Below are 27,732 nucleotides of genomic sequence, written 5' to 3'. Positions count from 1 at the left end.
CAAATCCCCTACAAATCTGTTAGACTACCATATATACAATATAAAACAGTTGCAGTGATTCTGCAACACTCCCCCTCAAGCTGGAGCCTAGATATTGATCATGCCCAGTTTGTTACACAAGTAATCAACTCGAGTCATATTCAAAGTTTTTGTGAACTTATCAGCTGGTTGCTCTCCTGTCTTCATGTAACCCGTGGAAATCAGGTTTTTCCTGAATCTTCTCACGAATAAAATGACAATCGACCTCAATTTTTTGATCAAGCAAAAGAATTTTCAGTCATAAACATGACCACATCGGTCGTATACAAAGGTTATACCAAAAGGTCAAGACTCTACAAAATATGAAGCTCTACAAATCTACCCAATGAGGAATCTGATTTTTGTGAAAAAACAAAAACACTCTTCTTTTTGAGAAAACTCAAGTGTGATTTGCTACCGTTGGGTGCATTCATAGTTTGACGGAATTTGACTTTTAATTATGCTCTTTGATTAGATACATCCTTTTTTTTTTGAACGTCAACCAAATAGTATCCAAACAGTTTATTGATTGTTGTACAAACAGTCTTCTTTAATTTTGTTTATCTGAGGAGTCCATGCTTATTTGACATAAATAATTTATTTTGCCATGCCAAATCTTTTTAATAATTAATAAATTTCATTGAGTAATTTTGGAAGAAAGCAATAAGTTGAGTGACCTTTTGAGATATTACTTCTTAGATAATAAAACGTACTGAAAGCCATGTTTTTCCCCAAAAAGGAATTGCAGTGACACTGCCATGATCAAGAATCCATTTCCTTGCTCTAGCACATGCATTGTTTTCACCACCATTTATTCCTTCTCCAAGGATCCTCATGCATATGTAACTCAGAGTCGTACAGAACATTGTACTGTGACCTTCAATGTGCAATCCCCATCCACCATCTTCATTCTGAAACATCATCAACAATTCAGGAACGAGTTTAAGTTCTATGATACTATTTCCAGTATCTTATAGCTTGTTTGGCCAAACTTCTAAAATCATCTTATTATGAGAAATGTTTTTCTTCAAAATTAATTGTTGCGAGCAATAGTTTGTGTTTGGCTAATAAAATTTAAAAACACACTTTTAAGCGGCGGTTAGTGTTTTACCAAGCTTTTTAAAAGTGCTTATAAGTGTGTTTTTCTGAAAAGTGCTTATAAGTCATATACCCTATGGAATCATAGGAAGGCACAAAGATTTCGTATCCGAATTTATTTTTGTTTTGCCCAAAAGTTCAGACAATGGCTCTGAGTTGTTTAATCAACACTGCCCACTCTTTTTCAATTAGTTGGTATAGTTCACCCGAGCTCTTGTCCTTATACTCCTCGACAATGAGGTAATAGAGAGGAGGCATAGGCAAATACTTGAAACTGCTAGAGCCATAAAATTTTAAGGTTGTTTGCCAGATAAATTTTGGGGCATTTATGTTGAAGCTGCTGTTTACATTAACAACAGGATTCCATCAGTAATTCTGAACAAAAGAATTCCGTATGAGTTGCTTTATAACAAGGTTCCAAGCTTGCAACATATGGAGTGATTGGATACTATGTTGCTCGGACTCGTCAAAAATGTCAATGGGTTCGTGTCGGATTCACCTAAATTAGTGTATTTTTGAAGAATCCGAGATGGGTGCGGCACCAAAACTGAAGAGTCCACGCAACTTAGATTGGATGTATGTGCTATGCAACAAATTTGATCAGGCAGGATTAATTTGGACCAGGGCCAGTTAAAGCTATGATGATGGGCTATGGGACATATCAGAAGGGATACAAATTGTTGGATTTGGCAAACAAAAGTTTTTTCATGAGTAGAGATGTTCATTTTAATGAGACTATTTTTCCTTTTCAACATATAGCACATAGTCCAGTTGCAAGGTGTAAGAATAATGATCATGCTGTGATGATGGGGAGTTATGATTCTCAACCTGATTCAGAGGTTGATGCAATTCCTACTACTGCTGAGTGCTGATACAAATGATGCCGACACTGGTAATGGTATTGATGTTGAAGTGCCTTCTCAGATTGTATCACCACCTCCATTAGTAGAAGATCACAAAGGTCAGTAAAGCCTCTTATACGGCTTAGACTTTGTGGTGCCAAACACTAAGAAGGGTGAGCAGGGAGGATGCCACTATCCAATAACAGATGCAGTAAATTACACAGGTTGTCTGTGAAGTATCATAATTTTATCTACAATTTTTCAACAGTTGTTGAGCCATAAAGCTACGCAGAAGCAGCAAAAAAACCACAGTGGATAGATGCAATGAAGGCAAAAATTCATGCACCGGAAGAGAACAAAACATGGGAGATAGTTTCATTACCAAAGGGAAAGAAGACAATAGGTTGTAGATGGGTTTATAAAAATCAAGTATAAGGCAGATGAGAGCAAAGAAAGACATAAAGAAGGATTGGTAACAAAAGATTATAGTCAAAGAGAGGGACATGACTATCAAGAAACCTTTTCACCTGTGGCGAAGATGGTGACAGTCATATGAGTTATTGCTATGGATGCAGCTCAGCATTGGCATATCCATCAGATGGATGGGTACAGTGCTTTCCTTTAAGGATATTTAGAAGAAGAAGTATACATGGAATTACCTCAAGGATTCAGCGTCACCACAACAAAAGGACAGACGACAACAGAAGGTCAGATGAGTATTTGCAAGCTACTGAAGTCTTTCTATGGGCTTAAGCAAGCCTCTAGGCAGTGGAATGTCAAGTTAACAACAGCTTTGATGGAATCTGGTTTCACTCAAATTCATCTAAATTACTCACTTTTATTAAACACGCGGGTTGAAAGAAGATGTTTGTTTAGGTTTATGTTGATGATCTATTGATCACAGGGAATAATCTGGTTCTTATACAGGAGATAAAGAATGTTCTGCAGACTAACTTCAAAATCAAAGACCTAGGTGAGCTTAGCTATTTTAAGCAATGAAGGTATATTGATGCATCAAAGAAAGTATGCACTTTAACTTGTTCGAGTTTTAGGATTAAGTGGTGCAAAACCAGTGGGAGCACCTACGGAAATGAATCAGAAGTTGACTGCAGCTGAATTTGATCAGCACTTTGTCAAGAATGAACCTTGGGCCTAACTCAACCTCAAAAGCTAGCTCAAGAGGTGAGGATTACCCAAGTCCATATAAGCAAACCAATAGTCCATTCCCCAATCAATGTGGGACTTTTACCCACTCTAACACCCCCCCTCATGCCCAGGCCCAACTGGCACTGGCGCGTGGACCGGGAGACCAAAATGGGAATGGACCTGGCTCTGATACCAGAATGGACCTTGGGCCTAACTCAACCTCAAAAGCTAGCTCCAGAGATTGAGTTAGGCCCAAGGTTCATTCTTGACATGGTACCAGAGCCAGGTCCATTGTGGTTTTGGGCTCCCGGTCCATGCGCCAGTGCCAGTTGGGCCTGGGCGTAGGGGGTGTTAGAGTAGGCAAAAGTCCCACATTGGTTGGGGAATGGACTAGTGGTTTGCTTATATGGACTTGGGTAATCCTCACCTCAAAAGCTAGCTCTAGAGGTTGAGTTAGGCCTAAGGTCCATTCTTGACACACTTTAAGCTACAACAAGATAATTTGCTAGAAGATCCTGGTCCTAATAAAATGGTTATTTTGGGAGGTTACTCTATCTGACTAGCAGTGACTAAACCAAACATAAGTTTTGCAGTTCAAAATCTCATCCAGTTTATGTATTCTCCTGAACTCTCTCATGTAGAAATTGTTACTAGAGTGGTGAGATATATCAAACAATCACCAGGATTGGTGATTCTTTTGTCTTCTGCACCTTCCACAAAATTGCAGGATTATTGTGATGTAAATTGGGCATCATGTCCTACTACTAGAAGATCAGTAAGTGGTTATGCAGTGAAGCTTGGGAAGTCACTTAACTGAGGCAGAATATAGAAGTCTTACTTCCATAGTGGTTGAACTAGTTAGCTTATTGGTCTGTTTAAAGAATTGGGATTATCTGTTCTTTGCCAGTTAATGAGTCATGTGATAGTAAGTCTGCTATTCAAATAGCAGCTAATCCAATGTTCCATGAGCATACAAAGTATATGCATATTGATTGTCATTTTATTTGTGAGAAGATACAATTTGGACTAATACACATAGTATATTTGGCTTCTACAAAACAACTTGTTGATATTCTCACCAAGGGATTACTTGTTGGGTTCAAAGTATAGATAAAGTGTGAATGAAAAATGGAGGAAACCAAGTGGAAGGAAAAATAGAGAAGAAAACACTAAAATGGAAAGTTAACTCTAAAATGAAAAGTCTACTATTTCTCCTACATTGGTGGGAGAATGTGACTTTCAAGTGTTTATATTAAGAAACACTCATTCCACTTGGTAAGTGAGGCAAGAGATAAGAGATGCCTTGCACCGTCGTTTTCCTAGCTCGCTCGGCTCCGGCTTCGGTTTCGGCTTAGGCTTTGATCCTCTAATTATATGCATGCATGCAGTGTTTTGGTTTCGAACTGATGCTTCAGAAGGATGCACTATTTCAAACTGATGTTTCGAAAGGATTCAATCCTTCAACGAAATGACACACTGATTCATGAAATGGTTTGCCTGTTCGGAAAAGATGCAATCTTTGGACGAACAGACATGATTTTTCAGGAAAGGTCATACCTTTTAATTGAACCATTGCCACTTTTCAGAAGAGGCATATGAAGGCTATATAACCTGCTTTTGTCCACAAGTTTAGATACGAATTTTCTGAAATACAAACTCTCTTCTTGTCTTCAAAAACATTCTGTGTGATCAATCAAATTGTTGAGTGAGTTCGTTGAATCCAACAATTTGAGGTACCGCTATTGTTCGAATTGAAGACCATTTTATCCTGGGAGGAAGATTCCATAACCTCGGGTACAGTGAGGGAAATTATTCCTTAAGGACACTCCGTGAAGTCGGGGGACTTGGCCTTAAAATTCTATTTCATCTCTTTTCTGAAAATTAACACACTTCATAGATAGATTATTCATAATCTAGTGTTGAAGGTGTTAGGTAACTTCATAAGTGTTCTTTTCTTAGAATTGAACTAAAGTTGAAGTTTGTGTTGCATGTATACATATTCTTGTACCCGAATATATAAAAGATAACAATCTTAAAGATTAATCCAGAATCTATATTGCTTATTTTTGGAGATTAAAGCTTTAAGCTTTCTACTCCGTTTGAATTTAACTAGTGATTTGAAGATATAAAATCTTCATCACAAGTTAAAAATCACTCAGTTGACGATTGGAAGTCATAAAAACTTTATCGTTAACTAGAAACAAGAGATGTTTAAAATTGTTCCAATTTTTAATAAGTAGTATTCTGAAAATACTAAATTTACTGTCTTGTGGTGACAAGAAAAATGACTAATGAAAGTCAAGTACAAGATGCAGCAACGACTGGAGAGGCAACAAGTATTGCCACGACAAGTCGAGCAAATGCTCTACAAACTATGGCACCTGCGGAGAAGCCTGAAAAGTTTGTGGGCATTGACTTCAAGAGATGGCAGCAAAAGATGTTCTTTTACCTCACCAATCTATGTCTTCAAAGGTTCACTAGTAAGGATGCTCTTTAGGTGCCCGAGGGAACCTCAGACAAAGAGCGTTTCATAATTGTAGAGGCTAGAAAACACTCGGACTTCCTTTGCAGGAATTATATATTTAGTGGTCTCCAAGACGACTTCTAGAATGTTTATAGTGGAACTAAGACATCGAAGAAATTGTTGGGGGCACTAGAACGAAAATACAAGACAGAGGATGCGGGAATTAAGAAATTCTTCGTTGCAAGGTTCCTAGACTTTAAAATGATAAATAACAAGTCGGTTGTCTCTTAAGTGCAGGAATCGCAAGTAATCATCCATGATCTCCTAGCGGAAGGTATATCTTTGAAAAATACCTTTGTTGAACAAATTAAAAATATTCTTAGTACTCACATAAACTGTTTTGTAGGTTTAATTGTGAATGATGCATTTCAAGTAGCAGCGATTATTGAGAAGCTACCACCTATGTGAAAAGACTTCAAAAACTACTTGAAGCACAAAGCAAGGAGATGACTGTCGAAGATCTTATTGTCCGAATGCGTATTGAAGAGGATAATAAGGATGCCGAGAGAAGGTCAAAAGGGAATTCTACAATTAATGGAGCACATATTATAGAAGATGACCAAAACAATTCAAAAAAAAGGAAGAAAGTTGAACATGGAAACAATCAATCCAAGAAGAAATTCAAGGGAAAGTGCTTCAACTGTGGCAAGATTGGCCACAAGTCCACAGATTGTCGTGCCCCTAACAAAGGCAAGAAAAATGACCAAGCAAATGTGATTGAGTCCAATAAAGAATGTGATGATCTGTGTGCTATGTTTTCAGAATGCAACTTGGTAGGGAATCTTCGCGAATGGTGGATAGATTTTGGTGCCACCCGCCATGTTTGTTCCAACAAAGATTTGTTTTCTTCATTCGCTCCGGCTCAAGTAGAAGAAATAATCTACATGGCTAACTCCGCTACTGCAAAAGTAGAAGGAATTGGAAAGGTATGCTTGAAGATGACTTCCGGCAAAGTGTTGACACTTAACAATGTTTTGTATGTTCCGGAGTTAAGGAAGAACTTGATTTCAGTTTCGCTTCTAGAAAAGAACAGATTCAAATGTGTGTTTGTTTTCAAAAAAATTGTACTTAGTAAAGGAGAAGTGTATGTAGGAAAAGGTTACCTCAATGAGGGCCTATTCAAAATGAATGTAATGAATGTTGAAATCAATAAAAGTTCAATTTCTTCTTACTTGATTGAGTCTTATGATTTGTGGCATGAATGTTTAGGCCATGTTAATTACAAAACATGATAAAAACTGATTAACTTAGAAGTTTTGCCAAACTTTGAATGCAATAAATCAAAGTGTCAAATGTGTGTAGAATCAAACTATGCAAAGCATCCTTGTAAGTCTGCTGAAAGGAATTCCAATCCCTTAGACTTAATACACACTAACATTTGTGATATGAAGTCAACACCATCACGTGGTGGGAAAAAGTATTTCATAACTTTTATTGACGATTGCACTAGATATTGTTATGTCTACTAGACAAATAGTAAGGATGAAGCAATAAATGCGTTTAGGCAATACAAAACTGAAGTTGAAAATCAGTTAGAGTAAAAGATCAAAATGATAAGAAGTGATAGGGGCGGAGAATATAAATCTCCCTTCACCGAAATATGTGTAGAGAATGAAATTATCCATCAAACTACGGTCTCGTATTCACCTCAATCTAATGGAATTGCGGAAAGGAAAAATCGAACTTTGAAGGAAATGATGAATGTCTTACTTATAAGTTCAGGTTTACCGCAAACCTTATGGGGAGAGGCTATCCTTACAGCCAACCGTATATTCAATAGAGTTCCCCATATTAAGACACAATCAATTCCTTATGAAAAATGGAAAGAAAGGAAACCCAACTTGAAATATTTCAATGTGTAGGGGTGTATAGCAAAGGTCCAAGTTCCTATGCCTAAAAGGGTTAAGATAGGACCTAAGACGGTGGACTTGTGTTCATAGGATATGCTAAAAGTAGTAAAGCATGTCGGTTTTTGGTTCATAAATTCGAACATCCGGATATTAATAAAAATAGGGTAATTGAATCAGATAATGCTAAATTCTTTGAAAATATTTTTCTGTATAAAACTAGACATGAACAGCCTAGTGGTGGGTCTAGACGACCTTGAGATGAACTAAGTGAGAATATACATAATGAAGAAAATACAAGACGTAGTACCCGTCAAAGAACGTCAACTTCATTTGGTTTGGATTTTGTAACATTTCTCTTAGAAAATGAGCCTCAAACATTTAAAGAAGTGATGTCGTCATCAGACTCATTCTTTTGGAAAGAGGCAGTCAATAGTGAAATTGATTCAATCTTAAGCAACCATACTTGGGAATTCGTTAATCTTCCTCCAGGAAATAAACCTTTAGGTTCTAAATGGATCTTCAAAAGAAAAATGAAAGTGGATGGTACCATTGACAAATACAAGGCAAGACTTGTAGTAAAAGGCTTCAAACAAAAAGAAGGTCTTGATTACTTTGATAAATACTCGCCGGTAACAAGGATAACGTTGATTCAAATGTTAATTGTCTTAGCGGCGGTATATGGTCTTGAAATTCATCAAATGGATGTGAAAACCGCATTCCTAAATGGAGAATTAGAGGAAGAAATTTTCATGGATCATTCTGAGGGTTTTGTGGTTCCAAGAAAAGAAAATAAGGTGTGTAAACTTGTTAAATCACTTTGTGGACTAAAACAAGCACCTAAGCATTGACATGCAAAGTTTGACCAAACCATGTTGGCAAACGGATTCAAGATAAATGAATGTGATAAAGGTGTTTATATTAAAGACACTCCAAATCACCAAGTCATTGTATGTTTATATGTGGATGATATGTTGATCATCAATAGAGACATTTCAGATATAAATGCAACGAAACGAACGCTCGAGAGCAAGTTTGATATGAAAGACTTTGGAGTTGCGGATATTATTTTAGGAATAAGAATCCATAGAACTCCACAAGGGTTGGCATTGTCACAGTCTCATTATATCAAAAATGTACTTGACAAATTTAAGTATATGGAATTCGGTATTGCCAAGACTCCATTGGATGTGAGCTTTGTACTTCGAAAGAATGAAGGTGAAAGTGACTCACAATTGGAGTACGCAAGAGTATTGGGATGTTTATGTATATAATGAACTGTACACGACCAGACATTGCATGCGCTATTAGTAAATTGATTCAGTACATGAGTAATCCCAACAAAACTCATTGGATGGCAATGAAAAGAGTTTTGGGGTATCTTAAATACACTCAACACTATTACTTGCATTATAATAAATATCCCGCGGTAATCGAAGGATATAGTGATGTAAATTGGATCACCGAATTGAACGAAGTAAAATCCACAAATGGATATGTATTTACTATCGGTGGAGGAGCAGTCTCTTAGAAATCATCCAAACAAACTTGTATTTCTCGCTCTACAATGGAATTTGAATTTATCGCATTGGATAAAGTCGATGAAGAAGCAGAATGGTTCTGAAATTTCTTGGAAGATATTCCTTATTGGCCAAAACCAGTGGCACCAGTATGTATACACTGTGATAGACAAACGGCAATAGGTAGGGCAGGGAGCATAATGTACAAAGGTAAATCTCATCACATACGACAAAGACATAATACCATTAGGGAACTTCTCTCTAGTGGAATTATCATTGTTGACTATCTAAAGTCAAAAGATAATGTGTCGGATCTACTTACAAAAGGCCTATCTAGAGAAGGAGTGGAAAGGACATCCAAGAGAATGGGTTTAAGGCCTAAAACAAGTCAGCATGGCGGTAACTCTACCTAGCAGACTGGAAATCCCAAGAGTTAGGTTCAAGGAGATCAAACAAAGTTGTGACTGACAGGTTCAACATTGTCAATAAACCCAACCCATTCTCATGATGTAGAGAATGTTTAGTAAACAAGGATAAGACTTAAGGTGAAAAGTCTTTTAATGATTATCTAAATTTGGCAGATTTGACCAAATAGTTGAATCTATAGGATTGAAGGTTTAGAAATCACCTATGTGAGGGAAAAGTGGAAGCCGCTTCAAGGAGAATGTTAGTAAAGGCCTATTCTCTAAGCTCTCATGAAACCGAGACATGTTCATGGCTGAAAAGAACAAAGCCGTGAGAATTATAAACAGTAAAAGGCTGGTTGTGTGACATGTGTTGTCTAGGTGTATATTAAAGCTCGACGGTTCAAAGATATCAAATCTACCGATTGACCGAGTGCATCCGATGCATGTTCACTACGGAAAGTTCAAAGGGAAACCCACTTATCCAGATGCAATCAGTCTTTACTTGATGATCACATACTTGTCCGTAAAATTTTATGAAAAATAGTCATTTCTCATTCATGTTGGGGATTGTTGGGTTCAAAGTATAGATAAAGTGTGAATGGAAAATGGAGGAAACCAAGTGGAAGGAAAAATAGAGAAGAAAACACTAAAATAGAAGTGTACTCTAAAATGGAAAGTCTACTATTTCTCCCACATTGGTGGGAGAATGTGACTTTCAAGTGTTTATATTAAGAAACACTCATTCCACTTGGTAAGTGAGGCAAGAGATAAGAGATGCCTCGCGCCGTCGTCGTCGTCGCTCACTTGGCTCCGCTTTGGATTTGGATTTGGATTTGGAAAATGATCGATCGATGAGATCTATCTTTTTGGACAAAATTTATTTGACAAAAATTTAATCCGAAGGGAAAATAAAAACGCAGTAAATTTTCTGTGTTTTGATCCTTCAGTTATTTGCATGCATGCAGTGTTTCTAACTGATGCTTCAAAAGGATGCACTATTGAACTGATGCTTCAGAAGGATGCAATCCTTCAACGAAATGACACACTAATTCATGAAATAGTTTGCCTGTTCGGAAAAGATGCAATCTTTGGACGAACAGACATAATTTTTCAGGAAAGGTGACACCTTTTAAGTGAACCATTGCCACTTTTCAGAAGAGGCATATGAAGACTATATAAACCTGCTTTCATCCATAGGTTTAGATACGAATTTTCTGAAATACAAACTTTCTTCTTGTCTTCAAAAAACATTCTGTGTGATCAATCAAACCGTTGAATGAGTTCGTTGAATCCAACAATTTAAGGTACCGCTATTGTTTGGATTGAAGGCCATTTTATCCTGGGAGGAAGATTCCATAACCTCGGGTACAGTGAGGAGAATTATTCCTTAAAGACACTCCGTGAAGTCGGGAAACTTGGCCTTAAAATTCTATTTTATCTCTTTTCTGAAAATTAACACACTTCTTAGATAGATTATTTATAATCTAGTGTTGAAGGTGTTAGGTAACTTCATAAGTGTTCTTGTCTTAGACTTGAACTAGAGTTGAAGTTTGTGTTGTATGTATACAGATTCTTGTACCCGAATATATAAAAGATAACATTACTTTCTCCACAGCAAGCATATTTGACATCCAAGCTAGGAATTAGAGATATTTTCATACCTCCTACCTTGAGGGAGGGTGTTGAAGGTACGTAGTACTGGTGTTACTTGATTAGTTGGTGCCAGCTGTAAGTTAATTAGTTGTTGCAGATAGTTAGAGTTGATTAGAGGTAGTTAGCTTAATAAGTTGGTTTAACACTTTTAGATATACATATATATAGAGTTAGAACAAATGTAATAGCTCATTTTTGAGAATCAATAACATCACTTTCTTCTTCGTTCTCTCTCACTTCCACTGTAATCTCAAAGCTCGAGTGTAATAAAACAGTGATAAATCAATGAAACAATGCTAGTTTTCAGAATTAACTCCCAATTTTATTGCCTAAAGTATAAAGAAAAAGTTAAACAGACACTTGAATTATACACTCATTGAAACATTAAGTCATATACCTGATGACAATATATATAGCGAAGAATTTCCTTGCGATGTTCAGGTGGGAATACAGTATTAAGATGGCCAGTGATATACATACACATAACCTGAAATTTTGAGTCCCAAAAAAGATGTGTAAAGAATTAGCTTTAGCATCTCCGAGCTTCAATTTTTGAAGAAAAAAAATACTTACGAGAGGTGGAAGAGAGAACAAAACACCAGTATTTTCTGCAGGCCAATGTCCATCAGTAGCCTGTAAAGCTGAGAAGAAATGAACAGCTCTACGCAATGCAATTGTAGCAACTTCATGGCTAATTTCTTCTCCCTCTTCTACTTTTACTGACGGAATTCTCTGTTTGAAATTCTTCTCTCGAAGAAACTGCACACATATATTTTGTTTAAGGAGAAATTTGAACAAGAAACTGGATCAGATAACTGGCGTACTCGTAACTCATCAGAGAAAAATAAAATCGGGTCCCAACCAATGTTTTAACGTTTTGCAAGGCTAACGCCCTAAGAGTGCAGTTTAAACACACCTAACGATCAACCTCGAGCTGGCTTAACGGAAACTTGCGCAAATTATGTAGCAAATTCCTTAGTTTTGATCAACCTTGTGCCGTTTGAATAGTGAAAGATCATATTTGTGCACTGTCAAAGTTTTGATTTTTGTGTTAAAACAGAGTCGTTTTTATTAAACCAATTATTGTTATTATTATTATTATTATTATTATTATTATTATTATTTTATTTATTTCTATAGCAGCAGCACCTAGCGATAAGGCCAGCGTCGCCTGGCAACTCCACTGCTTGCCCAGTTTTTAGAATTTCAGGGTCAACTTCAAACGATCATAACTTCTTGAATATTTTGAACTGGGAGAGATTCTATATATCAATCGAAAGGTATTTGAGTCTTCTTTCCAATGCAATTGGTTTCATTCAATTTTAACATCTGAGTAAAGAGTTATGATCAATTTACTTCAGCCTATCAGCCTGAAAACAATAGAGGACAGCTGCATCTTTCTCTCTTTCTCCAGGGGTATTTTAATCTTTCCCACCTCTATATATATACACAAAAACAAGAGAATGAGTCATAATTTAGCAACATATGCTTGTTTTCTCTCAAAATTCATCAAAAACAAGTATAGGGTTTTCATAGGAGCTTCAAGAAATAAGGAATTTCCCCGTTAATCTTCAAGAATCTTTCATCTAAGGTATGTATAGTGTTGATTCATGGATTTCTTTCATCCATGAAGCTCAAAAATCCTCTTTCAAATTTATAAATAATGATATTTATGTTGTGGGTTGATTATAACCTTGTTGTTGATGTAAATTAAATTTTAATTCCATGAGTTATCTCAAGAAATCATGAAAACTAATTTATTTTGTAGTATTATTCATATGAACTTTATGTTGAGTTCTTGAAATTTCAAGTTGGACGTTGATGATCATGTTGTTGGTGTTGGATGATTCCCAAGTTGGAATCTTTAAGTGATTTTATGAAACATATTAGTATATAAGTTGAAATTCATAAATTTGGTGGTTTAAGATTTGTTGAATTGATGATTTTGCCTATGTCTAAAATTGTACATGTAAGGTGTTTGATAATATGCCTAAGAAACTAGAAATCATGTAATATAGCTAAATTGTGACTAAATGATGGATTCATGATACACCTCTATGTCCAAATGGTTTCCATGCTATGAAGGTGTCTTGTAAACCTTGTTGGGTTGTTCATGAACTAGCTCTATGAATTTATGCCATGTCTATTTGCAATCTCATTTATGTATAAGATTATGATAACCATGTATGTTATGAAATTCCCCAAGTCATGGTATTGTGGATTGTTGATGTTGGTCTTGTATTAAAGAAAATCATGCTTTGTCAGTTTCCTTCTATCGAGTCCTGGGGGTACTTGTACCCGAAAAATATAGCTGGGTGCCTAGAGCCATGTCATGTTTTCACGATACTCTCAGTCAAGCCATGTTCAGTAGACTTTAGTCAGTCTCATGACTCAGGAAAACTCATGTAAAGGCAGTATCAGTTCAGTTTTACTTAGTACTCAGTAATCTACGTAATCTCAGTAATATTCCATAAGTCTATGGAATTCAGTAAATCTCAGTATCAGTACAGTTTAGATCAGTATTTAGTTCAGACATCACTAAACTCAGTCAGCTAACAGAACTCAATAGCATTTAGTCAGTTAACAAAATTCAGTAGTGTTCTGCTAGTCATCGGAACTCAATAAACTCAGTCCATGTTCAGTTCAATTAAACAGAATAATCAGTAACAGTTCAATTAATTCTAGTATAACCTAGGAAATCAGTTCAGTAAAATTAGTTCAGTGTCATTCAGTTGGGAGTAGGATTCAACACCGAGTGAACCCATGGATGGGAACTCACCTGCCAGTAGAGGGTGTGATTCTTAGAAGCAGTCCTTGCATTTCAGAACTATGTAGCCAGCTTAGGTTGAGACATCAATACCTATTAGCTGAGGGTAGATGAGGTGGCTTAACCTGTCAGATGAGGGTTCCCACCATTCTCATTAGAGTACCTGCCAGATAAGGGTCACTCACAGCTTGTCCTTACAAGTGGCGCGGTATTGACACCCTTCCAATCAGGGCAGAGATTGGACCCCAGCTTAGCTATTATATCGTATTTAGGGTATGTTGGTTAGATAACTATTTCCCACAGTTTCAGTATCAGTCTTAGTAAAGGAACTCAGATAGTTCTTCAGGATATCAGGACTGACAAATACAGTCAACTCAGATACAGTACGAAACTTAGCTAGTTCCATCAGATTCAGGATTGTCAGATACAGTCATTCATGCTATCAGTTATCAGAACTCATGTTATCAGATGTATCAGTTATCAGAATTCAGTTATCATTCATGATATGTTATCAGTAAATACATGTCATCAGTATTCATACTCAGTAGTCATGTTATCACGAACTTAGTTTTAGGACTGTTATATACAGTCAATTAGATCAGTTCTTCATAATCAGAACTATCAGAAATAGTCATTTTGTTTATCAGTAATATAACATCAGTTCCTCTTTATTTAGTAAACTCAGATATCAGTAAATTAGTACATAGAATTCAGTATCCAGTACTAGTACAGTTTCAGTTACAGTTATTATGTATTCATTCATGTATTCTCACATTCATGTTAGTCAGTATTGTTCATACATATGAACCCCATGCATTCAGCCTACATCACTTGCACACCAGTACATTCAAAGTACTGATGCATACTTTTCTCACGCTATGGTGTCTTATACTATAGGTTTGGATGAACGGGATCCAGAGCTCCCTTAGCAATTTCAGAGTCAGCCAGCAGCAGTAATTAATAGTGAGTCCTCATTCTTCGAGGACAATTATGTTATTATTCATATCACTATTTCAGTTTTCAGTTTATTTCATTAGACGGAGTTAGTTGGGAACATGTCCCCTCAACTCCTTCTTCAGTTCAATTTAGAGGTTTTCATACTACTGCATGTCAGACAATTATTTCAGATTTATGTTGGTATTGTGATACCATTTTTAGATATTATTTTATCAAATATTTATTCAGATTTGAACCTTAAGGCCTTACAGTATTATGTTTTCACATATTTTACAGTATGGTTATTCAGTGCTCAGGTACAGATATAAGTCATGGGTTAGCTTGTGGTCCTTCGGGATCATGGGCACCGTGTAGCATTTCGGTTCAGAAAATTGGGGCGTTATAATTTGTGACATTGACCAACAGATAGGGTTAAACATCATTAGAAAACTTGATTAAGTTAATTGTGGACTTGATTAATATATTAAAAAATTTCTAATCTTTTCAAAAATACAAATCAACCCAACCCACACCCCTCTTCAATCCTAATCAACCACTCTCTTTCTTCAGCTTCTCCCAACCAACAGTTCTACAAAATTTCTCCCTTCAACCTCTGGCGAAAAATAGTCGGGCGAGTTTCTTTTTGACTTTCAATTGTCAATTGACGTGAATACTTCACCGGCGACAACAACTTTGAGTTCTTCGTCCTCCCATTTCCTTTTTCACAGGTTAAAAATTATGAAGAAACAGAGGAACTTGAGCCAACTACTCTTCTGGTATTGAAATATGAACTGAATAAAACCTTAATCAATTATAATCTATGTTATGTTCCTGTTAATTTAAGATAACATGGCTCCCAAAATAAAAGAAATCGAATCAAGTCCAAGTAAAGAAACAAGTGCAGCAACTCAGCTATATCCACCACTTTATGAGCTTGCTTTACAAGCGTTATCTCAATCAGGAGCAGAAGATAATAAACACGGGAAGGAGGAATCATTCAAAAGAGATGATCCAAATAGTAATAGCCCTTCCGTCTAAGAGTTGGTCAAAACCTTCAGCATTGATCGTTACCCTGTGAGAATACAGTGCGATGGTGCACAGATTTAATGGGTGATCTCGTGGTTAAGTCAGTCATGAGAAAATCTTTCGACGCCTTCAGAAAAATACTTTGAGAATAAAAATTGGATTCTTATTTCAAGGAAAGATGCTTTGGGAAATATCTTGATTTACCGGAGGACAACAATGCTCGTTTCTAGATGAAAATGGTATATGATCTTCTCAAGCACAAGTTTATGTATGAAAACAAAGATAAGATGGATGATGTATGGATAAATTACTGTGGCATGCCTGTTTGTTTTGGTTTGGAGGAGTTTATCATAGTTACTGGATTAAAATGTTATCCTCCTTCTACTTCTCAAGTTATACCTACTATGACCCAAAAAAAACACCCCGCACACCCAAAAAAGTAAAAGGTAATTCGAGTGATCGTGATGACCTGGTGTCCATTGTTGGTCCAAGCTTCAAAAACAAAAATCTGATTGAAGCGTTGAAAGGTAAAGAACTTTCAAAGAAGCACAAGTAATCATTGTGCTTGGTTTGGTTTGTACATAATGTTCTTTGGGCGAGAGACGTTAACAACAACATAAGCCTCGGTTTAATAAATCTCTCCGAAGATCTTGAGGTATTTAACAGCTTTCATTGGGGTTATTAAAGCTTCAAAATGACTGTCGAATATTTGTTGACTCCGTTAACGCCAAAACAGTCAACTTATATGGTTTTCCATGGGCCTTCATGGTAAATATTTCTTTTATCATGATATGATTCATCATTTTTTATTCAATAATTCATTTAATTTATTGGCGTTATGTTATAGGCTTGGGCATTTGAAGTCATTCCTTATTTGAGACAACAAGTGAACTACCAGAAATAAGTTTTTGGTCCAAGAATTCTGAGATGGTTGTCGGCCAAAACCAATAAAAATGCAAAATTTCTTGATCTTTTCAATCCCCCCAAGGAAGCAGTAGGTCCAATTCTGATCAAGTTTTTGTTTTAATTAATGATTAAATAATTTTATCATCATTCTTAATATATGCACCGATTTATTTTAGATTGTCCATCTCTGGCTTGTTCTGACCAATCGAGAGTTGAAGATGTCATTTTTATTACTTTACGGTTTGTGCAAACTTTATCGGACCCTAAGGTTGTTGATGGAATAAAAATGGAATTGTTTGGAGCAACAACCATCACAAGAAAAACAATTTTGGAGGGTGGGGCTAATGATGCTTCTCTTATAATTTTTGAAACAACAAGCCATTATGATTATGATCATAATGGTTGTACAGATTTTTCTCCAGATTTTGCCGCATCTAGCGAATGTTCTTCATGCAAATGTCAAGAATGCAAGGATAAAAACGATGGAGTGATTAATGCTATTAATGCACTAACTGCTTCTTTAAAAGAAATGGCATCTAACAGGGGTGTCATCCATCAAAGAGGATTTCATATCTAGACACTCCACTAGAGATCAAGGAGGCTAAAAGGAGAAGGAAAGAAACTTCCAAGGCATCATCAATCATCAAAAAAAGCAAGATTGCAATGCCTTTGTCTTTGTCCTGCACCGATGTTCAGTGTGTAAAGGCCACAGAAGAGCAGCATGAGCTGAAGAAGGTGAATGTAAATCATATGTTCCAAAAAATAAAAAAGCACATATTTGTTTCAATAGATGATACACTGATGAAAATTATCAAACAGATGTATACATCTGTTGCAACTGTTGTCTAACTTGTTACATCAGATTCATTATCTGTTTCAATAGATGAGTCTTATATTGCAACAAATGGGTCATCTGTTCGAAATTATCGTACTTCTCTAATTTACCTGTTCGAATTTGTCCCAACAGATAATCCATCTAATGCAACATAAGAATCATCTGTTGCAACAGATGGAAAATCTATTGTATATCTCTACTTAACATTGACAATTCTGGCTTTCCAGGTGGATGTCACAGCTACTGCTGAAGAGCATAATATGATAGTTGGTAATCCATCAATTGCTTCCAAAGATGAAGAAAAAGTGGAGCCTGTCAGTTTGGGAGAACGGAAGAATGACCTGTTTGAAGGGTTCAACATCTCGGACGAGGCTCCAAAAAAACTAATACAGTTGATCAACGACTATTCAGAATGGATTGCTGATGGGCTATTAAAGCATCATGCCAGTAGGTGCATAAATTAATTTTATGGATATTGGTTTATACAATTCTTGTTGTAAGAACCTGACATTAACATATATAAATCATCATGTAGAAAACAAAATGACAAGCGCTACAAAGTGAACAAATCGAGTCTTGGTTTTGATATGTTTGACTTTGTTGTTGCACATCCCAGAATGAAGAATTGGTTCTATTTGGATCAAAAGGTTCGTACTAATTGGTCGACAATTGAAGCATACCGGGATAAAATGGCTAATCCATTTGATGTACAATATGTTGATGGAATTGGTCAACAAACCATTGGTAGCCTGTAAGTTTAAGTGTCATGATTTAGTTTCATTTTAAAAATTTAACAATGCTTGTATGAACTGCAAGATATGGTTATCTATTTTTTTTATAACGCAGGGATTGTGGTCCTTTTGTTGCGCCTATGTCGAGTATTTGAGCGATGGATTACAAGTATCAAATGATGGACTTGATGTCGGATTACTCCACAAAATATATGTTGCTCTTTTATGGAAATATGGAGAAGCAAAAGCTCAGAAGCCGTACGTAACCGACGTTAAAGATCCACGACGACCAAAGCTGAATTCCATAGCACTGGATAAAGAACAACTTGTCCATATTGATTAGATCTTTATAGCTCGAGTCCGTTAATGTAATAACCTATCCTCCTTGGTTTAACTTGTTGATTTATTTGTAGAGTAGATCGTTCGTACTCATAATGATTTTTTTTATATTTTATTTGTTTGTTGATTTATTTTATTTCATGTAATTTCTGAAGGCTTCGATTTATTTTATTCTATCTATGAATATAATTAATTCTGAGTTTTGAACATGTTAATTGAATTGGAGTACTAGATTCAAATATCGTAACAGATAATACATCTGCTGCAACAGACGACATATCTTATCAGATAGATTTAGTCATATGTTGCAACATGAGATGCAACACGTAAGTCATCTGCTGGAAATTATATAATAGGTCTTCCTACTTTTTTATTTGCTCCAATAGATTACCAATCAGTTGCAATAGATAAGTTATACGTTGCAACAGATCATAAATCTGTTGCGACAGACAAAAGGGGAACATCCGCATAACACAACAGATGACCAACCTATTCCAACAAATAATCAATTTGTCACAACAGGTACTATATCTATTACGACAGATATAAAAACTATTGCATTATAAAAATTCAACTTTTCCAGACATAAAAATTATTGCCCCTATATATATAGTGAATTGGATTGAAATGAAAATTTGTTATCATGTTTGTCTCTGTCTTTATACATGTTCTTTTTTGTACACGGGCTTCAACCATTTAGTCCCAGACCCATTGCATCTTTCCTACAACGGTGTTGCACATACCGATCATTTATGTGCCGGTCAGCAAACACTCCATGTATGCAAGCGAGTACATCCCGCACGCTGCACCGGTTGTATTTTTTGGGAGCTGGATGTTCTTATTTCAACCTTCAAAAACTCATGATTCCTTCGCCAAGACTTCAGCCGGCAAATGATCCATCAGCTTACTCTGCGTCAACAACTTCAAGAGTGACTGTATGTGGGTTAAAAACATCTTCTCACTAAACACAGGTAAGTTGCAGTCATAAACCTTAATATTTCCCTCGTATAGTAGTATCTCAACAGTGAGAAAATAGGTGACATCCACGTTCATGACTGCAAAGATTTTCTTTGCCTTGGTCCAGCTCTTGCCGTGTGGATATGGCCTATTCTCTCTAACATATTTAATCGCTTTTTTATCCCATTGGAAGGTAGAAGCTAACTAATCAAATCCCAGGCCACCAGAATCAGCTAGATTATGAAGATCAGCATACCTATCTTTGAAATTATGGTAGAAGTTGAGGTCCATTATTCTATCAGCAGCATCATAAGCATTTGGGTACGCTAATTTCCTGCCCTTCATGAGGCAGAGAATTTCATCAACATACTGTGGTATAAGAAGATAATTTTAAATAGGTTAGTAATTATAAAGAATAAAAACAAAGTGGAAAGAATCCGATGCAGAGGGTTCTCTGAATCAGTTCACAGATTACCCAACCAACGCAACTTATGCAACAGATGTGTATTATGTTGTAACAGAATACCAAGTTGTTGCAACAGATTACACATCTGCTGCGTAGATTCTTCTTCATGGAGTAGATTGGAAGGGTAGGTTAGCAAAAGTAAACTTACCTTTTCCTTGTACCACACGCACATATTTGTCATATTCAAAAAGTCTTTGGCGGCAAATGAATGCATGGTGTATTCTTTTTGAACCTTCATCTTGATGAATTCTTTTAATTCCTTATTCTTCTCCTTGCCAAGCGCCGCAAATATGTCTACCTTCTTCGGCGTCCCCTGAACTTCAACAAATATTGGAGCAGGGGGAGTTGCATTTTTTGCTGATTTTAGAACGGAAAGAATTTGTCTAATTTTATTCTCTTCCTCCTAACCTCAACTATAGGAGAACATGGCTCCCTCACCTCATTGGATAGTATGAGATCCCTCCTGGATTTTAACTCCTCGACAGCTTCAGCAATAGCCTCTATCTTGTTGAGGAGTTTATCCTCTCTGTCCTTGTACACTTTGCATTTGTAATGAGAACATGACGGTGAGGGGGGGCTGAGAGATACCACTATAAGGGTGGGAGGGACCGGTGTAGGGGTGAGAGGGAGGACCTGTGCAAGGGGTGTTTTCAAACATATTTATTTTTTGCTGAGCACAAACATGCTCATAATCACGACTAGCAGTAGAAGAAGAAGCAGGATGGCTGCCACCATCACAAACAACTCCACCAGCAATACCCCTAGAAGAAGCACCCGGATCTGTTGCAGTTTGAGTTTGGTCGTGAAGAGCTTCAACATTAGACTAACCTTGCCTAACTGCTCTTCTTATGGATGTTACTCCATCCGATTCCTTCTTTATTAACTCTACCATTGGGTCTTATTTTGTATCAATAAAATCCAGAGTAAGAAAAGAAGTCATCCCCAGCTCATCAATGGTAGGCACGATCCAAGGATGCACAACCTATTAAAAAAATAACAGGAGGAATTTAAATCATATAACAATAATTTGTAGTCAATTGGGTTACATGGGGCTCGGGTTATGTTAACACGGCCAACTTATGCAACAGACGATCTAGTTACCGCAATAGTTGATCTGTATGTTAAAACAGATTGATAATATGTTGCATCAGAATACCCATCTGTTGCGTAATTTACAGTAGATGGGTAATCTATTGAGTAGGGTTCAGAGAACAGAGCAACATATGGTTAATCTGTTGCAAAATATAGATCGTCTGTTGCAACAGATTACCCATTGTACCAGCTGCAGTTGACGGGTAATCTCTTATAACAGATGGAACATCTGTTTCAATATCTTTCTTTGAGGAAAATTATTTTAGTTGAACAAAGACGTACTGCATCATTTAGAGGGTTAAAGAGATCAGCCTCGTTAATATTTTTTTTGCTGGTCTCTACTGCAGCCAACCACCTAAGGATCCTTAGATGAGAAACCTTATCCGGGTAATCCATGAAATGCTTTCGGAGGGGAGGAATGGCTTCACATGCCCAAGCTTAAAAATTATAAACAGGAAGCAAGCAAAAAAAAAGTCACAAGTATGATCAATATAAATTAATGAATGAGTAAAAATAGCGATCAATTTTACCATGAAAGCCCAAGGAAAGCCATATAATATGGTCATCTTTGGCTTTAGCTCTTTCAGTAAATATTTGACAGTCAAGTAGTAGCTGTCGTAGCCCCAGGTATAATTGTTGAATCTCCCAAAATTATCAGCAAGCGCCAACAAATCACGTTCTATGACTTTCTTGACGTCTCTTGCCAATAAAACGGAATGGACAAACCAAACTAAGCATAATTTATCCCTGTAGTGCTTTGGTATGTTTTTATTCTTGAGATCCGCTATCAAATCCTTCACTTTGTAGCTAGGTCCAACAATGACCAACAACCTATTTTTTTACCTTGTATTTGTTGGACCCTTTGTGGGGTGTTTTCTTGATGATAGGTTCTTCTGGACGATCGCATCTCAAGCCCGTCACAATGGCAAAGTCTTTCAATCCAAAACAAACCGGCATGCCATAGTAGTTGATCCAGACTTCATCCATCTTATTTTCGCCCTCATTCGGACCTCCATAATCCCTCGCATACATAATCCTATGCTTGAGAAGGCCATATACCATGATCATTGGGAAACGAAGAGGGCAGGGCCCAGACAGCTTAAGAAAGTGTGCAAAACAGCTCTTCTTAAAAAGTCCATCTATGTTTTCCTTCTTCATAATACTCCTAAGTTCTTCAAAAGATTTCCCCAACTGACATTTAAGTACAAGATCACCAAATATTGCATTAGGGTTATTCATCGGCATCGCAACTCGAAACTTGACAATACTAATGGTTTTGACAGAATCATGCTCGAATTTCGATATTATTTCACGCCCTATTTGTGAGGAGGAGTTATCACTTTCCTCGGCTTCATTTTGCCCTGACTGAGATTGTTTTGGAAGTTCCTCCAAATCTATCTGTACTCTAGCCTTTTTTGTTTGGTGATCGGAAGTTGATCTACTTTCTCCACTTTTTATTTTTTTTCTTTTGGGAGACATCTTTTAACTACAAACAAAAGAAAAATAAAAAATACATTGCATTTGATGTCTGCATAATTTTTTAAAAAAAGTTGAGACAAATTTCAATAAATTATTCTTACCACATAACTAAAAAAAATACTCCAACGGACAACCCATCAGTTGGAACAGATGGGGAACCCGAATATGTTTAAAGACCTATTTAATATCTCCCCACAGATATTCCACCTATTGCAATAGGTGGAGAAATTTCAATATATTATTCTCTGCCACATTATAAGAAAATACTCCAACAGATAACCCATCAGTTGGAACATATGGGGAATCTGTTTGAAGACCTATTTAATATCTCCCAACAGATCTTCCACCCGTTGTAATAGATGGACCACCACTACCACAACCAATGCCACCAATACCAACACCAAGACCACCAAAACCACCACCAAAAAACACAAACACCAACACCACCAACAATAGCCACCAACAATACCACAATTAGAGTGATCGATCACTATCACTATCACACTCAGAGTGATCGATCACTATCTCAGTTAACCACAATCCCTAGTTCCACCTAAATCAACTTAGGTACTATAACTATCCTAAAATTGAGTTGATGAGAACTCATTTCAACTCAGAGTGATCGATCAACGACTCAGATCAGGATGAACGCAATACTAACGCCATGCAATTACAAAGACTCGATTGGATTTGTAGTTGACCCTTCAAGCTCACTCATTCATCCCTAGTTCCACCTAAATCAACTTAGGTACTATCACTATCCTAACATTGAGTTGATGAGAACTCATTTCAATTCAGAGTGATCGATCGATGACTCAGGTCGGGATGAACGCAATACTAATGCCATGCATTGCAAAGACTCGATTGGATTTGTAGTTGACCCTGCGAGCTCATTCATTCATCCCTAGTTCCACATAAATCAATTTCTGTGAAATCTGTTGCAACAAATGACTAAGCTATTAAAAATTTTCAAACAAGTACATATATATTACAACAGATGACATATCTGATTTAATTATCAAATAGATACTTGCATCTGTTGTGACAGATGACTGAGCTATTGGAAATTTTCAAAAAAATATTTATATATGTTGTAATAGATGACATATCTGATTTTATTAATTATCAAATAAACATTTTCCTCTTTTGTCACAGATGACTGAGCTTTTGGGATTTTTAAACAGATATTTATATCTGTTGTAACAGATGACTGAGCTGTTCTGATTTCTAAATAGATATTTATATATGTTGAAAAAGATGACATATCTATTTGAAAATCTTTTTATCTCTTTTAATATTAAGGAAAGAAGTTTTTGGTCCGAGTAGATAATATCAAGTAGTAGTACTTACTACTAAAGGCGGTAAAAAATGTTTCTTGGATATCTCAAAAGTGAGTTCATTGAGCAGTCTTGTCTTGTCTTTTCAATGTCAATAGTCTTAGTCTTCCTCGTGCCCCTCAAATTATTAATGAAATCAATAAATATTAATTAATGAATATTGAAAACCACCACGTCTACGTACACAATACATCTATAGAAATTATCTCATCTCTTCCTTCAGCTGCAGTTTATTTTATTCAACTCTCATATTTTTCTCTCTCCTCTTTAGGGTCACAGTCTTTTTTCTTTCTTTTCTCTTCTCTTCTCATAAAGGTCTTTTCGGATCTAAACCCATTCATATCTTTCCTCGACTTAAATTTCTATTTTGATCCCCTTTTTGATAATAAGGTATGGTTTATTATTTCTTTTTCATTCTTATCTTCTTCTTTGTATGTTATTTACATCTGTTTTTTTATTTAATTACTATTTACCTATATCATATTTATTAAAATAAATTTAAGAAACTTGTGAGTGTTGAATAAACAATCCGAGAATTTTTATTACAATATGAGAAAAAGGTCATTTATTGGGAGAAGTTTAAAAGCCTTGTTGGCAGTATCATTTTTTTGTATGTATTTATTAGTTTCATTATTATTGATGGAGTTATTGATGTTGTTGGTGGGGTTGGCTTTGTTGGAACTTGTGGTGTTGTTGATGGTTCTGGCATAAAGGATGTTGCTTCTTTGTTGTTGATGATGTTGTTGGAGCATATGTTATTTCTTTTTTATTGATGTTTATGCTGTTGTTGATGGTGCAACAGATGGAGAAACTGTTGGAACAAATAAAACCACCAGAAAGGTTGGTTTGATGTATTCCATTGGACTCCATATCTGTTGCAACAGACTCCACATCTGTTGCAACAGACTCCTCATTTGTTGTAACAAACTCCACATATGTTGCAACAGACTCCCCATCTGTTGCAACAGACTCCACATCTGTTGCAACAGACTCCACATCTGATGCAACAGATGGATAATGTTCTTTTTGTGACATTAATTTTTTTCTCTTCTTTGTAGATATAAGGAACTGACAGTTGATCAACTTTTGACGGACTATCTCAAGAGGCTACAGTAAAGATGGGATCGGAGGAATAAACTGCTTGTAGATGAAACCACTTCATATGTGGGATATATGTATTACTGATAATGTTACCGTGGAAACACACATAGAGTGCACTGATTTTGTGAATGATGTTTTTACTGATTAGTCATAGATCGTTCAAACAAGATGTCTACAATTTTATAGTTAAGTTTGGTAGGTCCAAACTAATAAGGTTGAGGGACCATGAATATGGTTCTAATAGCCTGTTAAGATTTAATGTTGGTTGTTTCTCATGTTTATTTGTCAAGCATTGTGAAGGGATCTAATTTTGTGTCATCATAAAGAGATTTAGTAGCGATTGGACTAACTTTTAGGGTGTAGTGGACCCTTAGAGAGCCTTCAAAGCTTAGAACTGCATCTAATAAGAACGAAAAACCAATATATTTACTGCCCCGACCAAAATTTATATCGCTGGGTTGCTCGCTCGGGGTGATGATTTTATGCCAGAATATGCGGTAGGAGAATGTTTTCGAAGGAAAATGGGTGGTTGATGGAAGACTATATCATCTGAGAGCTAATTGAAGAAGAGACATAGGGTAGAAAGTAACTTCTAACGAATCCGACCGGTGGAATTATCTTAACAGATGCGAGATCTGAATCAAGTGCAAATATGAAAGTGTATTTGGTAATGTAATTTCATTTGTTGTGTCTCTAAAAGAAAAACAATGCAGATGGAAACTTTGCTAGGGAGCTGCATGGTTGGTATTATCACCTAGATAGAAAATAGGAGAAGACCAATAAAAAAGCCTCGCGGGCATCGAGGGTAGAAATGATGTACAGCAAGTCTAGAAAACTTATGCCAACAAAAACTGCAGTTAAAATAAGGAATCTAAGTGAAGGCGGAAAATTTCTAAATTTTAAATTTCATCCCATGCCTTCTTGTTTGTGTTTCCGATCAGGTCCACTGTCGTTGACCTGATCGGAACCACAAACGAGATTGAAAGGCAAATAGATTATCATTGCTTCCTTAGCAATATGGTTATAATTGATTGTGTTTTCTTTCCTTGACATGCTTTCAACATTCCTTGGAGAAGATCAGATGCTTGTTGTAGTATGTGAATCCCGATAATTTTCAAGTTTGCCTCCAGCGTGTTGATTCTGTATTCAAACTGGTCGTTGCCCTCTTCGAAGTTGGTAAAGTATTCCTCTTCTCTTATGAGATCGATCAGGAACACTACCTTCAAAGTTGTGGCATTCTAGAAGCCCTTCAGAACATTTTCTTCAGAAGCCTTAAAGGATACATAGAGGGTCTCTGTTTTTATTTTAGGTCAAAATGTTTTGATGCACGTTGAAGATATGGTCCCAAAAGTTGAACAACATACTTTTATCTGGCGTTGCTTCATGCATCTTTCTCAACCAATTGATAAATTAGTAAGCATGGAGTTACGTAGCGTATGATCTAAACCGGCTCTACCAAGCCTATCAAATGTTACATAAATCTAAGCTCATTACTCTATCAAAAAAATATGATCTAGTTAGTGCACAAATCGAACGAGCTCAATCTCTCAGCCTTTCTGCTGATTGCTTTTATCCAATATAGATGACAAGATATCTACTATGCAAAAGTCTACACCGTCGCCAGACATGTTCCCAGGAAATCATGTCTGGCGATGGTATAGACTTTTGCATAGAAGATATCTTGTCATCTATATTGGAGAATAGTGATCAGCAGAAAGGCTGACAGATTGGGCTTTTTTTCTATGTGCACTAACTCGGACATATTGTTTTGATAGGGTAATGAGCTTGGAGTTATGTAACGTTTGATAGGCTTGGTAGATCTGGTTTAAATCACATGCTACGTAACTCCATGCTTACTAATTTATCAAATTAGTTGAGCAAGATGCATGGAGCAATGCTAGATAAAGTGTGTTGTTCAACTTTTGGGACCACATCTTCAACGTGCATCAACACATTTTGACCTAAAACAAACACAGCGACCCTCCATGTATCCTTTAAAACTTTTGAAGAGAAAGTGTTCTGAAGGGCTTCTAGAATGCCACAACTTTGAAGGTAGTGTTCCTGATCGAGCTCACAAGAGACGAGGAACTCCTTACCAACTTTGAAGACGGTAACGGCCAGCTTAAATACATAATCAACAACCTGGAGGCAAGCTTGAAAATTATTGGGATTCACATACTATAGCAAGCATCTGATCTTCTCCAAGGAATTTTGAAAGTATGTCAAGGCAAGAAAACACAATCAATTATAGCCATATTGCTAAGGAAGCAATAATACTCTATTTGTCTTTCAATCTCGTTTGTGGTTCCTATCAGGTCAGTGGCAGTGGACCTGATCGAAAACACAATCAAGAAGATGGGATGAAATTTAAAATTTAGAAATTTCCGCCTTCACTTAGTTTCCTTATTTTCACTGCAGTTGTTGTTGGCGTAAGTTTTCTAGACTTGCTGAACATCATTTCTACCCTCGATGCCTGTGAGGCTGCTTTGTTGGTCTTTTCCTATATTCTACCTAGGTGATAATACCGATCATTCAGCTCCCTAGCAAAGTGTCCATCTGCATTGTCTTTCTTTCAGACACACAACAGACGAAATTAATTACCAGATACACTTTTATATTTGCACTTGATTCAGATTTCGCATCTGTTAAGATAATTCCATCAGCCAAATTCATTAGAAGTTAATTTCTACCCTGTGTCTCTTCTT

At 36.4% G+C, this 27,732-nt stretch overlaps 1 protein-coding gene across 1 annotated transcript in view; it reads right to left on the bottom strand.

Annotated features, from left to right (window-relative positions):
• The window catches only part of LOC107841181 (beta-amyrin synthase-like), a 41,877-nt gene that overhangs the window by 4,514 nt on the left and 9,631 nt on the right, over positions 1–27,732 (bottom strand). Inside the window, 3 exon segments of the mRNA XM_047396482.1 lie at positions 732–929; positions 11,453–11,542; positions 11,629–11,814. Coding sequence (XP_047252438.1) covers positions 732–929; positions 11,453–11,542; positions 11,629–11,814 — 474 coding nt within the window.

Source organism: Capsicum annuum, chromosome 9 (assembly GCF_002878395.1).
Source record: "Capsicum annuum cultivar UCD-10X-F1 chromosome 9, UCD10Xv1.1, whole genome shotgun sequence".
Taxonomy (NCBI): domain Eukaryota; kingdom Viridiplantae; phylum Streptophyta; class Magnoliopsida; order Solanales; family Solanaceae; genus Capsicum; species Capsicum annuum.
Note: the sequence above shows the minus strand (reverse complement) of the source record. Positions and strands in the feature narration are given on the sequence as shown.